This window comes from Ornithodoros turicata, chromosome 8, assembly GCF_037126465.1.
Source record: "Ornithodoros turicata isolate Travis chromosome 8, ASM3712646v1, whole genome shotgun sequence".
NCBI classification, from domain to species: Eukaryota; Metazoa; Arthropoda; class Arachnida; order Ixodida; family Argasidae; genus Ornithodoros; species Ornithodoros turicata.
Genome location: NC_088208.1, coordinates 37,737,909 through 37,755,578, shown reverse-complemented (window position 1 = coordinate 37,755,578; position 17,670 = coordinate 37,737,909). Strand labels below are relative to the sequence as shown.

At 45.0% G+C, this 17,670-nt stretch overlaps 2 protein-coding genes across 2 annotated transcripts in view; both read left to right on the top strand.

Annotated features, from left to right (window-relative positions):
• Positions 1–834: 834 nt before the first annotated feature.
• On the top strand, positions 835–5,864 carry LOC135366249 (programmed cell death protein 6-like). The gene is made up of 3 exons (XM_064598920.1): positions 835–1,020; positions 3,090–3,389; positions 5,453–5,864. The coding sequence occupies exons 1-3, from the start codon at positions 851–853 to the stop codon at positions 5,727–5,729; spliced, it is 747 nt and encodes a 248-aa protein (XP_064454990.1). The 5' UTR covers positions 835–850; the 3' UTR covers positions 5,730–5,864.
• An 11,369-nt stretch (positions 5,865–17,233) lies between these two features.
• Positions 17,234–17,670, top strand: part of LOC135367228 (unconventional myosin ID-like) — a 50,414-nt gene continuing 49,977 nt past the window's right edge. Inside the window, exon 1 of the mRNA XM_064600389.1 lies at positions 17,234–17,439. Within this exon, the coding sequence (XP_064456459.1) occupies positions 17,351–17,439 (89 nt within the window). The 5' untranslated portion in view covers positions 17,234–17,350. The remainder of the gene's footprint in view (positions 17,440–17,670) is intronic.

Here is a 17,670-nt window from a genome sequence, read left to right as displayed (position 1 = left end):
TGAATTGGTGGTGGCCCTGGTTGATGGAAATGGGCACTGCCCCTGCTCAGCAGTTCTTTTTCGCAACTTCTGCAAAGTAATGTAGGATACGCGAGTGGCGAACACAGTTGCTCACTCTACTAGCGTAAATTTGCTGCAATAATATATTTTATTGTAAAAACATGCGTGGGAGGTACCAAAACCTATGCGCACGTATCTATCTACATACGAATGACCTGCAGCAATACATGTAATATAATACGAAGACACATAAGAATAATCAAAGTTCTGGGAACGTAGCTGATCATCGCCAGTGTATCTGTTGTTGTTGTTGTTGGGAAAGAACTTGTGTATAACAGATAAGTGACGTGTACAGTACGTATGTGTAGGGTTCACGTATCCAATACATATTTGAGACATAGAATATATTATGTATTTTAATTATTTTCCAGTGTCCCCTAGCAGCCGGCAGCCCAAAAGTGCGGTACACCGGTGCGGGATCCAGGAAATTTGGTCCCGGAATGTTCGGTCGCTGGCGGCGTGCCGGGAATAGTGGTCCCGCGGCGTTCCGTGCGGCCAAAAAATATTCGTATCAATGATATCAAACGCATATGAACCCTTTAAACTGAGTTCACTCGCCAGAACATTGGAACCTGGAGGGTTTCTCGTGTCAACCGGGTTATGACATTCAGTGACTGTAACAACGAATTCACAACGGCATAATGCCAACGTCATGCACGGTAGATACACGTTCAACATACGATCAACATCGACCATCAACAACGCGATCGTGATCTGAAGTATGTTCCACATATTCTGGGGGCCAAGAAGTAGCAAGAATCGTCATCAAGAAGAAGACGGCGACTCGTCGATGGCCGTGAAGGAAGACGAAGTTGCGTCTTTGGGGGACTGTTGGACTATAGTCACCATCACAGACTATTACTTTTCGTTCAAGAGTCCCCGTGCAATCCATCGAGTTGCTTGGTCCCCCGGGTCTTTGTTTGCTGGAGACGCTTGCGTTCTTGTGGAATTTCCGTACAGGTGAGTGTGCATGCGTGGCTGTCGAGAAAGGACATGCGCATATAGGCTGGTGCAGAATCTGCTTCAGGAAAGAATGGATATACAGGGTGTGTGCAGAAAAACGTTACCCGCATTTTTACATGTAACTCGTTGTCTACTTTGCCGAGGAACTTCCGGTGGCGCACGGCGGCGTATTTATGCGTCCGAAAGCTACAAAAAAATCCTGGAAGCCATACTCAGCGTAAAAAAATAAACAGAGCGCGAAAGCATGGTCTTCCATGCACTAGAATAGGGCGGCCATGGCAGTGCATAGTAGTGCATTTCGGTCTCAGGAGAGTTATGTGCAGGCACCGCTAGGGGTACTGCCGATGAGCATCCATGTGGGACATCGTTTCGATTTATGCACCGATAGCTCCCCTAGCGGTACTTGAACACAACTCTCCTACGTCCACCGTGTTGCCCTTTTACATACACCCTGTTGTCCACCATGTTGCCCTATTCTGATGCACGGAAGCCGACGTTTTCGTTGTTCCGCTTATTTTTTAAGCTGAGTATGGCTTCCACAATTTTTCTGCAGATTTCGCACGCATAAATGCGCCATCGTGCGCCACCGGAAGTTCGTTAGTTAGGTAGGCAACAAGCCATGTGCCTAAATGCGGGTCATGTTTTTCTGCACACACCCTGTATTTCGTAGTCCATAAATCAGATAGTAAAAAGTCCGCAAACCTTCCATTCACGCTACGCTGCAAGTGCTGAGGGCGAATACAAAAACTACAAAGATTCGGTAAATAAATACTGAAATGTTCGGCTTCATAACTTGAAGGTTCCTCGTACCACTGCGTAGCAGGTGCGTGACTTCCCTTACGTTAATTCTCTCATATACATGTGCGATTCTGTCGTATGTTTGTCGTCTGTCTGTCATTCGTAGAAGTTGACGAATGTGTGTTCATAGTAATTCCGTAGTGACTCGCAACTGCAGTACGAAAACAGCTATACGTCAGCTGTTACGCATGCCACCTCGGAAACGGAAGTTTGAACGGATACCGATAGCGAGTTTTAGTGAATAGCGTTTCTGGCCCAAACGGTTCCTGAACGGTTTTGCCACGACCCAGTCAGATGATTACGTTCTGAGTCACTTCCCCTTGGCTCATAGCGATACGGAAAAGGAATCAAAGGGAGCTCACGACTTCCTAAAACTCCCTAAAACACCTCTAGGAAAAACTCCCCATTAGGGAGTCTTATGAAACTCCCTAAAACACCGCTAGGAAAAACTCCCTATTAGGGAGTTTTAAACCGCGATCGCCCTCAGATTCCATCATCGTATCGCTATCAGCCGACCGGCTAGTGCTACGCTGATAGCTGATTGGCTGATAGCGATATGGAAAAAGGAATCGAAGGGAGCTCAGGGTTTCCCAAAACTCCCTATTGTCGGCGAGATATCTGATCATGGTACTTCCTTGACTTTCCATACGCTTCATGACTAGCAGCTGCTCCACAGTTTTTTCAACACAGACGAATAGAACAAAGTGCAAAGTACTTTGAGTATACAGCGGCAACATTATTGATGTTTGATGTTTGATAAATTCCTTTAACGAAACAAGTAAAATCGGGAGATCGTATAGCTGTCAGTATGAAGCTGTTCAGATACAATAAAAAATACTGGACGGTTACAATTGTGTGATGTGTAAAGCTGGGATGAGCGGGGACAAGAATATTACTGAAATCGGGAAAAAGCGGGACAGGAAACGCTGAAAAATCGCGACACTTTTCGGGACAACCTACCCGTCTCCTAGTATATCAAAGCTGCTATTATTAGCTTCGGATTATTTTAATTGCTTTACATCACCGAACCTGAAACTGAAACCGACACCGATGGTTTTGTGGTAGAGCCACAGCAAAATTTCCCAAAACCTTCCGTTAACAGCTACCGCTGTAAAAAAAAACCGTTAATACTTGGCCGGTCCGCATAAATAATGTATCATGCGACTATGGCAATTGGCATATGTACGGTACAGTGATCTGTGCACGACAAAGCCAACACCTCTTCCTGCATCCACTGAACTTTCCACGTCTTTGAAGTATCTCTGCAGATATCCTGTGGTCCCACTGACCAGCATGAGCAAGACGCCGTCTGAGACATCCCTCATTGAAAAGAAGGACGTGGCCTATCTGACGTCTGTCTTCAAGTCTGTGGACCGAGACCAGAGCGGTTTCATCAAGCATATCGAGCTGCAGAGGGCCTTGGCCAATGGGTGCTGGAAATGCTTCAGCGAAGACATTGTATGCCTCATGATAGGCATGTTCGACCGAACCTTCACGGGAAACATCAACTTGGAACAGTTCATCACGCTTTGGAACTGCATCACCGACTGGATAAACTGTTTCAAGGCGTTAGTATTCGCTTTCGGTACTTAATTGGCATCATAGTGTACTATCCTTTCCGCACTTAATAGGAGTAGCGGGTTTTGTGTGGTGCTGACGCTCTCGCTCGGAACTGCGGCCAAACAAACCTACAGGGTGTTCAAAATTAAGCTTTCGCTAGCAGTTTATAAATAGGCGAACAAAAGAAAACTGGTGCTATTTTATTCTGTTCCTTGAGTAAGAAACAGGTGCTACATAATTAGCAGCGCCTGTTTCTTACGCAAGTAGCGTAAAGTTATCATCCGATTTCCTGTCATCGCTGTGTTTGCGTAGCGCTTGTGAAAGCTTAATTTTGAACACCCTGTATATGACCTTTCTTGGAACAGCTTATGAGTATATACCGTGCCCCTCCCACACACTCACTCACGCATGTTCACACAAACACACATACACAAACAATATTTTTGCCCCACGTCATATGGTCAGCTTTTAATAGTGCCGGAAGAACTAACGCTATTAATTGCCGATCACAGACAGAAACTGTGTATACCCGCTGTGTACACCATGGCATATAGTATCTATATTGACCAAAATACTGCACAAGATAAAAGCAAGGCAACTTCGCGCGTCAATCTACGCAACCTGAGAGAGGAGGAAAAAAAATTTTTCGCCGTGAATCCCCATTTGCGACGCGAACGGCTCTGATTTCCAAGTAAGGCCTTGGTTTTCTCGAGCGATCCATCCGGATAGCGAACCGATTAAATCCGCCAGAACGCTACTTGTTCAGCCAATGGACGTCATTTGGTATTCCCGTCATTGCTGAATGAACTAAGAGGCAAACACAGCTGTATTTAGTGTTAATGCAATTAGTCTAATAAATAAGACTCAGGGAGAGAGCCCCCGATATATGTATTATCGGCCCATAGATAGGGCATTACTTCACAGAGGGGCGTGACATATAGGGACATTCTTAGAATTAAACATGTACAAACATGAACACATTTTATAAGAAGAAAGTATGTGTGAATGTCGTCATAGTGACCTTGAGAGTTAATTGACAGAGGTCATGTCGTCAATAACGATAATTTATTTTGTATATTATTATTTTGTACTGTTGAACGGCAGTTTGTTCGTTTTTGCGTTTCGTTTGCTTCAGTGCCCAGGTTTGTTGGAATGGATTCGTGCATATTTCATCAAACGATTTGGAATTTCTTGGCTTCCCAAACGTTCCAACTCAAAACATTACTCGATATAGCGTTGTTCTTGACCGAGTCAGCATTCGTGTCACAGAAGTGAAAGCTTGTACGGTATCATGGCCTTTAAACGAGCAAGCTTTCCCTGAAGGAGCATTGTGAAACATCCCCAAAGTCAAAGAGCTTACCAGATTAATGCTGATTAATTTTTTAAAATTTAATTGCCTGTTTTGATGTTCCTGAGGACCTAAACGCCTGCCTATCTCCGCCGCATTTAGTGCCTAAAATTCCGGGCCCTGGTCATTACCTAACGCTACGAAGTAGGCAGGTACGAGAAGCCTCTCTCGGATAGAAAGCACCTGATAGCTAGAGCTCCTACTGTAAGGTCACCCTTTATTGTTTGGAGGCTCCTGCACGGAACAAAAGGTGTGTCTTCCGTTGGATGAGCGGTTGAGAAGTGTCGCGTTCGAAATATCGGTCACTCCTGGCACGGCCCTTTTAAAGCGATAGGCCTTGTATGTTCGTCCGTGGTCTTATACGGCCACGTGACAGTGATCTTAAGCACCGCATGATTGCCAGACCGTGTTTGCGGCACGTTGAAACCGCCACAGTGACAGCGAAGTAAAAATAAATAAACGAGTTCACGAAACGTTAAGAGTACTATCTCTATAAAAACTTATTAGCATTTCAAAAAGAATTTCGCCAAAAATTGCTGTCTACGGTAGCCAAAAAAACAGTGATACAACCAGTTTTTTCTCTCTCTGCTTGTTGTCGAACGACTACAAAGTACGTAAAGAACAGCTAAGGATAAGGCAAAACGAGGAGCTCGAGCGAGGGTCACACATAGCTGTAAATGTTCACGTAAAACCCGCTTCGCGCCATTTCATGCACTCGCGCAGGCACAGCAAGTCCTGCAAGGGCCGCATCGACAAGGCGGAGCTGCAATCCTGCATGACTGAACTCGGCTACCGTCTCTCTCCCGGCCTGTGTGCCATCATGATTAGACGGTTCGACCAGATGGGTGACTACCGGATCGGCCAGGACGATTACATTCGGCTGTGCATCGTTCTCTACGATGCTCTTGACGCTTACAACAAATTGGATCCCAACAAGACAGGCACTGCCAAGATAAACTACGACGACTTTTTGCACATGATGTTCACCATGAGCAAGTGAGCGGGCTTGCAAGTTCATCGGGTGGCAACCAGCGATCCTTGATTTCATTTTTACGTGTGAAAGTCGACGTGACAGCGACCCTTCCAGCCGTTCCGCGAAAGGGCGAAGCAAATAAAAAGGCGAGAGGAACTGAAACGGTTCCGTAGCTTAATTTTAGCCGTAAATGAATGTATATATTATGCGTGAAAGTAGGGGAAGAGAGGTTGACGCAAAAGAGCAACAATAGTATTCGCAAGAAATGATCGACAAACTTCCTTGACCCCGGTGAGGTACGTGTACAGGTACGAAAGGGGTTTTCCGATAAATCCTGTCTCAGGAGCGAGAGTGCGAAGGAATGTGTAGCGGAAGTACGTCAGAAGAGAGGGAAGGACGACGCTCTTCCCTTGCATTGTGCAATTTTAATTAAATTTTCAGTTTTGTTTCAAAAGTAGCAACAAGTGTAACATGTGGGGCTGGGGTGAGTATAGCATGGTGGTAATAGAGGCTCCCAAGCCGCACCGTCAGTAAAAACAACAGCAACAATAATATTTCAAGCACTGTGGCAACAAGACATTAATAACCAAACAAAGCAGCACTACTGTTGTACTGAAGGACTGGTGCTAAAATGCCTATCAGTTTTCAGGCGCACAGGAATAAGGAAGCTCCTTCCAGAGTTTGACGCCATAGCATTGCTGTTGACGAGCCCCATAGTCGTTATTTGGCCGGAAACTAAAAAAAATACATTACTAATTAACTGTAGATTTACACAAGACAAGACAAGCAGGATTATGAACACTTCAGTTTTTCCAACAGCACTATCTAAATTCTGAGGCGTGAATTACTAAAGTTAAGTTAAAGTTAAGTAACTAAAGTTACTATTAAACTAAGGCGTTGCGCAACTTTTCAGCTGTTCACGTACCCTTCCTTCTCCCTGGACTCAACTAATTGGAGCTCAGAAGTTCGGAGCCAAAAGGAGCCAGCCTGAGCCAGCCCTACCGAGAACAAGTAGTAGTGCAATATTCGCATATCATTTTAGTGGCTCCATCTATCTTAACGTCAGTGAAACCTGTAGCTAAGCTGTGGCTAAAGTGCTTTCGTGCATCGAGCCTAGCACGTTTTTTTCTTTTTTTACCTGTTTCTGTCCAGTTTTGTGTGTGTCTGCGTGATTGGGCGGGAGACCTAAATCATGGTCGCTTGCACTTCCCCTACTTCCCCGGGGCACAATATGTCACGCGACCGCAGCGCAACATACGTGCAGGTGTTGAGGCTGAAACGATGTCAGGCGCGTGGCTCCATCTCGATTCCAGAGAATCAACTTCAAGACCGAAAGTACGCGCAGTATTTCTACGAATTTTCTTACGCGTGTATAAATTAATTCCAACTTGTTATGGTGGATGGCAGATTTGAACCAGTCAGCAAAAGAGCACCAACGTACGTTGTGCACGTGTGAATGCGTCCTCTCTGAATACTGAATCTTGAATTCTAAAATCCACAACGACGAACCTGAGCGGTGCAAAAACACGTAGACAGCACACCACAGCAGCACAAAAATATAGATAAAGATAAAAATTTAATCTCGAGTCCTCCTACATGACTCATATACTCATCATGTAGCTTCCGTTCCGAATCATATGATTCCTGCGTCAGTCCTGAACCCATCTGCAATTTCGGTAACCGCAAGGCAGGATGAATACCCTGTCCGAACGCCTTACCGTGACGCTGCTGGTGCCTTTTGATCAACTGCCATTCTTTAATCCAAGTATGCCTCATTGCCTCGTGTCATTAGTGACTTTGAGTACATCTTACGCTATCGTTATAGTGAAACTCAGTATATTGACTCAGCTACAACCACGTCCCACATGCGCGACACGACCATGCTGCCATCGAACATTTCTCATAGAGACACCATAGGAAGTAAAAAGAAAAAGAAATAAAAAAAAAATCTCGCAGTAGACAACTTCCGGGGAAGGCTACACATTTAGGGCGTGCACATCGAGGTCATCGTTAACAAGGTTACGGCTGATAAACGCAAAGTGTGCATTCAAGCCACCAAACTCGCGGTATTGAACCATAACTGGACGGCGCGTTTCATAATCAAAGGTGGTGGTGGTGGTGGTGGTGATGGTGGTGATGGTGGTGGTGACGGTGGTGACGATGGTGACACCAAAGTCCCTTCGGTACTGGTTCGTGAAGATGAACTTACCAGCGGCACTGCAGCCATATTTGTGGTACCACAATATATTTATTATTATTATTATTACTGTCACCGGCGAAAGTTGGTTTCGGTTTTCGTTTGCTGCTGTTTAGAAGCCTCTTACAGGAGTCGTGTCACTTTGATACAGCATGGACGCATTGTTCTGCACACCAGTATGTTGAAGAAAAAAAAAAACAGACGAGGTACAAACTCCTCTGCATACGCACGCGTCAAACTCAGACATAACAGGAGTGAGAACTATTAGGGCCATTCTCATTGGCACTTGTAAGCACGTGGCCTCTCCCGCGTTGCCTTACTGGTGGCAGGGAAGAAAGTCCAGTCCAGCGGTGACACAAAGTTGCTGGCGTCCCTATAGGCCGGGTTCGAACCCGCGATCTCGGGATCAGAATGCGAACACGCTACCGACTGAGCCACCGAGGCCGTTTTTCTTTTTTTGCAAATAACCACCGTTAATAATAAGCTCCGTACTGCAAAAGTTGATTCGCAGACAAGGATATTGCACAGAGTCCATAGTATACACTACTCTACACGGAGAATCGAGACAATGCCGTTTGGCACATTTATGACACTCCGGCAGCGCCGGTAACGGTTGCTGTACTTGTACTGTGTACTTGTTCTAGCGACAGCTCAAGAGCAAACGTGATTTAGTATCTTAAGCCAATACCATGCTTGATGTGCGCCGCTGTATTAGGAGGAACGACAAATAAACTTGCATCATAACGAGCAGCTCAGAAAGTGAGCCAGCCATAGAATTGTAGGTACCTTGAGTACCGCACTCAAAATAGTGTTTTTTTTTAAATTGATTAATTTGTATTTTAATAACGTCCTCCGCATTTCTTCCGAGAGGTATCTGTACTCTACTCTGTTTTACTTTCGTTTTCACTTTTTGTTACTTTCCGTTATTTTCTACTCAGTATTATAATTACTTTTATTTGTCTCTTTATTTTCAAATAATGTTGAGGTTCGCAACTACTTTTCGGTGCCTTCCCGTAAGCAATTATTATGAGAACATATGAGAACATATGAGACTCGTCTTGCGCGTTTTCTATAATAATCCGTTACTGCGTCATCAAAATTTTCAATTGGTACCGAATGCTACTTACAATTTTACCGACTACCGGGTTAATTTACTTCGTGTACGTACAAGTGAGTTAGCGAACTGGTACTGTTCATGAAAATAAGCGATTCGGAATAGCCACTGCCATCCGATAGATTTGCACAGCATTTTCCATCGGGCTTGACGTTTCCTATACAGTCAAACTCCTTTATAGCGAACACCTTTTTAACGAAAATACCACTACAGCAAATTTTTTTGCGGTCCCGCTGGAGCCCTATTGGTCCAATAATGGACATCCTTTTTAACGAAAATACCTTTACTGCGAAATTTTGTTGATGTCCCCTGAGTTTCGTTGTAAAGGAGTTTGACTGTATTCCTTCTGCTACTGTGCTGATCCCAAAGCTGAGCGCGCCGTATGTGCTTTTCTTGTTGTTTCTTGTCTGTCTGCCTCCGGTTATTTCTGTCTCAAACTTGACCTTTCATCCCCGCGACTTTTCATTCGAGGGGTTCATCCCACGCGAATTCAACGGTCCTTCACCTCCGGAGGAGGGAATTTGGTGACTCGCATTACGAAACTTGAGACTTGTCGCGCTGGCAAGTCAAGAGCGCTAAATCTGTTCCCCATTACGTCTCTTGGAGAAAATCGAATATTATCTACATTCATGGAGGATGAAATGAAGTGAGTTAAGACTGTAACTAGAGGCTCCGTTTGAAAACGGCCGTCTCTCAACCAGCGCCTTTCTTCGAAGAACAACCTTCTTGGACAGACAGGGGTTACACTGGACCAAAAGGATTTCAAGATGTCGTCATCTGCCTTCAAAACGCCGGGTTACCATTAAACAAAGTGTGCGCCTTTCTCGTTCCATTTTGTGATCCGACACCTATGTGCACGAAAAGCTAAAGCAATTTAGACGAGCACTGCTATATATACATTACGTGACGGCGGTATGCCTGCCAGAATGAGAGCAAGGTACCCAAGAAAAGACAGATAACAACAAAAAATAAATAAATAACACACATACACGACACATGGCAAGACTCCGTACGGGGCAGTGAAGTGTTCATGCGCGACAACAACAACAATAATACATGAAGATTAACAGGTGAAGCAGAAGTGAATGTGAGTGAGTGAGAGTTAGTGTGAAGTGAGTGAAGCGATGAAGCTGAAGAGGTGATGATGACACGTGTGAATTTGTTGAAGTGAGTGAAGCGATGAAGATGAAGAAATGATGATGACATAGGAACGACACGTGTGAGCTTTTTCTGCGAGTACCGATCGAAAATTCCGTCCTTGTGTAGTTAAATGACTCCTATGTGGGGACTTTCCCTCATGAAGACCAGTAAAATACTTTTGCTTTGTTGACACTAGTCGGTTGGAGTAAACGAGGGATTAGGGCCCAGGTCCTTCATCTTTTTCATTGAACGTCTTCTTTGGTATTTTGGTTTTGTGCAATGAAGTAGTACGTGTTCAAATAAAAACAACAACATCATCAATGACGGTGGGATCGGGTGATTCTCCGCAACCATTGCGGTACCATATCTCAGTGCATGTGTTTTAATACCGTAAAAGTGTTTTTCTTTTTTTCGCGCGGAACGATTTTCCGCGTTTTTCGCGACCGCCAAAGATTCGCGAATTTAAGTTCCCGCGTCAGCAATTGCCTCCACCAAAACGCGAAAATATGTTCCATCACGCGAAATAAACGACTTTTACAGTATATGAGTGAGATGACAATGAAAAAGATGAGGCATACACACTCGTACGCACACACAGGACACACCTAAATGAGATATCTCACACGCGGGTGCGCCGTAAGCCACGAGGATAGGAGTCTGTAGTAATACGTGTTCAACAGTCGCATGCGCGTCGCAAGGGTGCATGATTCAGCATTCATACTTCGGCCCTTGAGGTAGAGGTCCTCCCTTTGCCTTGGCTACGCTTGTATCGTTCTCAGTGTCATTAGTAGAAACGTGTCTTCTCTAGTGAAGCTCCTCGTTATGCTGAGGGGTGGAGCCGTTTTTTTTTTCGATGTTCTTTTCTCGGGGTGAAGTTACCCAAGCAGCACAATGTACTGAAAGTCGAGTGCAATAGGGGTGGACGGTATGTGTCTTATCAAAGTTCTGTAGTTTCACGAGTCTGTTCAAGGCCGCCCACCTATCCGTCCACCCCCATTGCACTCGACTTTCAGTACATTGTGCTGCTTGGGTAACTGAATTTCGAACTCGAATGGTATTTGGAATGGTTGGTAGAGAGCAGGAGGAAACGATGTTGTGTCTTGCTTGGCTAGAGTATGAGCTCTCTCATTCCCATATATGCATGTCCTTGTGTGATGATACCCACTGCAGGGTTCCTGTATATTGCCTTCAACATTTAGTTTCTTTACAGTTTGCAGAATATATCGGTTGCTTGCTGCTGTGGTCATCAGTTCTGCCAGGACTGAGGTCATTTCGGCGTCTCCGGATGATGATGATGTCCCTCCCAATCTGTTCGTAGAGCCGGGCTCTAAAAAGTTGTGGCGCTCGTTCGAACTTCTTTGTCTACTGCTGCATCTGTGAATTGTAGCAAATTTGTAGCGATTTGTAAATATTTGTGAAAATTTGTGAATATATGAATATAGATGATATTCGTTTCTCTCCCAAGAACGAAATCAGGCAACAGATTTTGCGCTGGTGACTTGCCAACGCGACGAGTCTTAAGTTTCATAATGAGAGACACCAAATTACCTCCTCCGGAGGTGAAGGACCGTCGAATTCGCGTGGAACGAACCCCTGGAAAGAAAACTCGCGGGGAGGAAAGGTCAAGTTTGAGATAGAAATATCCCGAGACAGGCAAGAAACAAGAGAAACACACACAACGCGCTCACATTTGGGGTCAGCACAGTAGCAGAAGGCGTATATAGGAAGCGTCAAGCGCGATGGAAAATAGTGCGCAAATCTATCGCATGGCAGTGAGCTATTCCGAATCGTTTTCTTTCATGAGCAGTACCAGTTCGCTAAATCGCTCGTACATACACGAAGTAAATTAATCCGATAATCAGTAAATTAGTAAGTAGCATTCGTTACCAATTGAAGGTTCGAATGACACAGTAACAGAATGTCAGAAAGTGCTGGAAACAGGTCTGGGAAGAACATCTGGGATGTTCTGGTACTTCCACGTAATAATTGGACACGGAAGGTCACGGAAAAGTAGTTGCGAAACTCAACATTATTTGAAAATAAAAAGACAAATTATAATACTGAGTAAAAAATACTGAAAACGTAGCTAAAACGGCCGTAGCAGAGTACAAACGCCTTTCGGAAGAAACGCTAGGGAAGATATTGAAATACGCAGTAACCGACTGAAAAAAAAAACAAAAACAAACAAACAAACACTATTTTGAGGGGGGTACTCAAGGTACCTACGTTATGGCTGGCTCTGATGGGTTCGCTGGCTAGAAATCACCCAGCGATCACTGGAGCAGTGTAATAGTTCACCCTCGAAACACTGAAGCCGAACAAACGCCTTTTGGTTATAGCCTGAACAGTCTTTTATCCATCTCATTTCATTCTCATATCACTCATCTAATGCCCCACTTGTAATGGAATAAGGTACTACCCCGGGTGGTGTAATCGTCATCGTGTATTTTGTTGCCTCCGTTGAGGCCCAGCCTAATTAGCCTGGTAGTTTTCCCGGCATTGTACAGAGACACCGATAGGGCACACCGGAAGTGTCTCCGTGATGTTAGTGTCCGATGGCCTGAATCGAAAGTGATTCACGGTTGGTGATCGAACGGTGTTCCACTTTGAGAGGAACCGGTTCCCACAAACTGTAATCATCTCTTCCACACCCTCCTTTCTCGTTATTACGGTCTGTGCTAAACCGACAGACGCGCAAACCTGACTTTGCTACAAGGGTATATAATATCGTTTTGTAATAGTTCTAATAATTCTGCGTATTGATTTTATACCCTATTAACGGTGGCGGTGGTGGTTCACTCTTCAAAAAAAGGGTGTACGTTGACTCCTTTTTCTTGCCATATACATCACTCCCTTTTGGAGGGTGCAATTACTCTCAAAAAGGAGTCTCCTCACCCCCTTTAGGGAGTGGGGTTACGCTTTCACTCCCTACTGGGGAGTAATGTTACTCCATTGTGGGAGTGAGGAGACTCCTTCTCGAGCGTAATTGTACTCTCCAAGAGGGAGTGATATATATGTGGCAAGAAAAAGGAGTTTAAGTACACCCTTTTTGTGTTGTGTAGTGTTGTGAAAGGGCTCGCCGCTGTCGGCCTCACAGAGGTGGGCGACGTCACGACTAACGAAGTGGGGGAATGTGCGTCCTGGGCCGACTTCTAAGGGAACTGCGCCGACATATAGTATGCCTGAAAGCGTCTGAGGAAAACGCAGGAGAAACCCCAGGCAGCACAGCGGGGTTCGAACCGGGGTACCTCCCTCTCTCGACGTGACATGGCCAGCACGCTAGCTAACCACTGAACCCCATTATCAAGTTCTTGACCAATAGCGCTGACGACGCAAGTTATCAGCGAAGGTTTCATAACGTGGGGACCACATGATATATCGTACGTGTGCCACCAAAGGTCATGGACTATATGTGCAATGGACAAGCCAAGACAACATGGTATAGCCAAGGTCGTGCTGAACACTGGGAGGTGCTGGGTTCGAATCCTACCTCCGGCTGTGCTGTCTGGGGTGTCTCAGGTTTTCCCTCGGTTTTCCGACAAACCTTCCAGACGAATAAGGCGCAGTGATCCCCGAAGTCGGCCGAGGACGCGCACTAACTCCCCGTGTCCCGCACTCCTTCCTGCAGTCCTCTCTCTATCCGTCCACGTCTGTACGTCGCACATAGCCACAGTTGCTTCGCGGCGCTAACGCGGAGTCCAAAACAAACAAAACAGAAATTATGGCTAAGATCCCGACATTACAGTTTCAACCCGACTTTTTCATTATTCTTCGGAAGCACAGCGCAGCAACTGTCAGTATGAGTGTCATACAGAGGCAGGCAGATGGAGAAAGGACAGTATAGGCAGGAGTGGCAGACCGGGGCGGGGGGGTTTGCGTCCTGGGCTGACTTCGTGGGGGACCTTACAGACATGCGTCTGGAAAGTTTATCGTCCAGACCTCAGCATGGCGTCGGAGCTTACGCCCCAACCAGCGAAATTCTGCATCCAATTCACACATACTGTAAACGCATTTTTATTCACGCCTGTATTAATTTTCGCGAATCGCACATTCAGTCATTTGCGAAATTATTCGTGTGTATTTGATTTCGCGATTCCAGGGCTGTTTCCTTTCGCGGGATAAACGTCAAACTGTGCTCGCGAGTACAATTTTTCGAGACTTTTTAGCGGCCGCGAAATTCGCGAAAATTAATACATCGCGAATAAAAATACGTTTACAGTATGCTGCTGGTTAACACCATTCCTCTTCGCACTGTGGTATTATAATTACCTTTTCAAGATGCATAGCTAGCAGTTACGGCAGTCTGATCTTGAAGGAAGTCTGTAAGTCGGAGAAAATATAATTATGACGCGAGACATTAAGGCCCAGAAAAAATAAAGCCTGCAGGAAGGTTCAACGCACGCCTTTGTTCCACACTTACCCGAATGGTGATTCGAGCAGATGGAATAATTGGTAGATGAGTGCTATTTTTTTTTAGCACGAGAGCAGCGGATAAACACGTAGAGCTGCGCCTCATGCATCGCTGGAGTTGACGTAATCAGCCGTCTGTTTATCTACGCCAGAGTGCATGGATAATGCAGATAAGGCCAGAAGGAGCGTGCAAACTCATTTGCTTGTCAGCTTGAACACCGGGAGTGTAGTCGTGTCGAACAGTTGCGATGAGTTTATGCTTTCGCGTTTATCAGGTTGTAACGACTCGGTGAAATGATTCGTGGACATTGGATATCTCACAAGATATACCAGGTATAGCCGCCGTCCGAAATCTGACATCAGTAACGTTGATCATTATCAAATTTCAGAAATCTGACTCCTGGAATGTATAGTCCACTAAATGTGCTCGCAAAGAAAAAAAAAAGAAGAAAAAGAAAACGGTAATAAAGAAGAAACGAGAGGGGAGGATGTGTTTATCAAGAAAAAAGAAAGGAAAGGTCAGCCAGACGGAGGTCGGCTTGATATTCCAAAAAAAAGGAAAATGGGAGACGAAAAGAAAAGGAAGAGAAGGAAAAAGGAGAAAAGGGGAAAAAAAGAAAAGGAAAAGACAAAGAAGAAAAGAAAAGGAAAGAAAGAAACAGGGGCTAGGAAGGTGAACGTAATTGATGAACTGGGACCGGCGATAGGTCATTAGTTGAACCTCTAAATACACAACGCGATAAGCTATTTACACGTCAGCATAGTATCAGCTATTTCGCTAGTACCGATACAAGAATACTGTCTATCGAATACTGAATGCGCGGTATAGTAGTTTATGCAGTTGTCGGGTGGCCAAGGAAGTGCGTGAACAAGCGTCCCGCTGAGTGCCGTTTTCAATAACTTGTTTTGTCGCCCAGATTTTCTCGCCGCGGCTAGTTACTACGTGGAAGCAGTGGAAGACCCGGGACTTATTTCTCTCATTAACATTCCAGTACTGCGTACATAAAAAAATTAATTGTCAACGAGCGCTACTTACACATTTACCGGGTAACTAAAGCCGACATAATTTATTTCACGCACAGATGAGTGATAACTGGTGACGTTTAGATGAAAGAAAGCGATTAGGAATCACCACCGCCTACCGATGGATTTGCACCTGGGTTTCATTGGAAGGGGTTGTTCAAGGTTTTGATGTTGGGCTGATGTTGAAATGGGTGTCACCTCCTTACTGCCAGGTCCAGGCATATGTAACATACGTTCAGGTAACATACGTTCGTGCAAAAGAGAGAGAAAGAGAGAGAGAGAGAGAGAGAGAGAAAAGGTAGAAAAAAAAAGAAGAAATTTGGGTGGTCGTAAAATGTTTTTGGGAATTGGAAGGCTGTTGGGTGATACTCGAAATATTCCTGAGCTTAAGATTAGATAAGATAAGATAAGATAAGATGACTAGACCTCTCCAAGAATTAAGTGATTAACTCAATTAAGGCATCCGATCGCTCCAATAAACTGCTTACTAATTTAATCTCCCTCCCCTTGCATCTCTGCCCACAGCATGATAAATGAGTGACACGGGCTAACGGACATCCGGTGAACATCCGCGAACACTGACTGCCCCATGTATGGACATCAACGTGCCTTCAGGAGAAACGAGCTGATAAGATAACACAGCGGTGCTACTGCTACAGAGAGGCTATCCTACTGAACTATATCCTGGCTGGGGTGCGACGTCATACAGACGTGGTCATCGTGACAGTGTACTGAAAGAATTTCATGTGTGTGGCTCGTCTTATCAGTGCGATGCTTCATTTCGCAGGAGTGAGACAAAGAAAATACCCCAGGTCCACACTTATGCTCCGCCACTTTCAGTACATTCTGCTGCTTGGGTCGAAATTCCACCGATAAGCTCCCAGGAGCATTTTTCCTGCAAGGAAAAGCACCAACTCATAACCCACGCAGGTTTATTTTAAATAAAAGTTTACTTTCAAATTTGTTTAAGCAAACTTCTGAATTTACGTGCAAGTAAGACACGTTTTAAAGAAAGTTTCAAAAGTTTCATTTGAGTAGAATTTGCGAAGAGACGTGAAGAATTAACATATTAGAAGTAAAATATATAATTGCACCTGATGCAAAGTCATCACACTGATGCAAATTTGCAATGCTACAATTGCTAAATCTTTGATGTGGCGAATAACGTTTATTGACACACTGACACAAATTTATTTCAATGAGAAAAAATATAAATGTAAATGTATGTATTCTGTCACCAAATACACCAAAGTACGTTTCGTTATTTATTATTATTATTATTTTTGCTGTGTCATATGGATCCCCTTGAGGCACTGCCACACACCCTACCCATCCTTCCCTCACTGAGTATGTCTTGCTCTATTTCCGCAACGCACAAAATCAGAGGTCAGAGGTGACCACCAAACTCGTTTATTTCCAAACACACTCGAGCGAGACGGATTCCTTTTCACTTTTTCAACTCTCGCTGAATACTCCACTTCACCGCACGCGTCACCACGGACAAAGAAGAAAAACAAAATCTACCAAAAACAGAACTCTACGCAACCGCGATGCGGTGGCAACTTCCTGTCTGGAGCAGACGACACATACCGAACGATCACTGACGTCACAGCTCTGGAACGCAGAAGCCTGAAAGAGTGAAAAGCAGGGGGAAAGAGATTCCAAGTAGAGGAGGCAGGCGAGGTGCGCCGGTGGACCCCGAAGGGCCCCGTGTGTTTCTTCCTGTGTTGTGTTCCGTCGTGCTCGCTTCTGTACCGAGCCACAATGGCCGGTTTCGAAGATGTCGGCATCGGAGACTTTGTTCTCTTGGAAAACATCACATTGGATGCGTTTATGGATAACCTCAAAGTGAGGTAAGAGCCAGCAAAAGAGTCCGCAGAGAGGCAAGGGCCGGGATCCCGATCTGCCGGGTGGCCATTGAGCGCAGCTGCTCGCGGGACGAAAAGTTTGAAAGATAACGCGGGTGTACTCGACGTTGTCGCTATCGTACTTTGTGAAAAGTTCATTCGGTGTGCGCAGTAATGTATAACGCTGACACGGTATGATGATCGCGGTTTGGGTTTGCGAAGCGACTCAAAATGTGA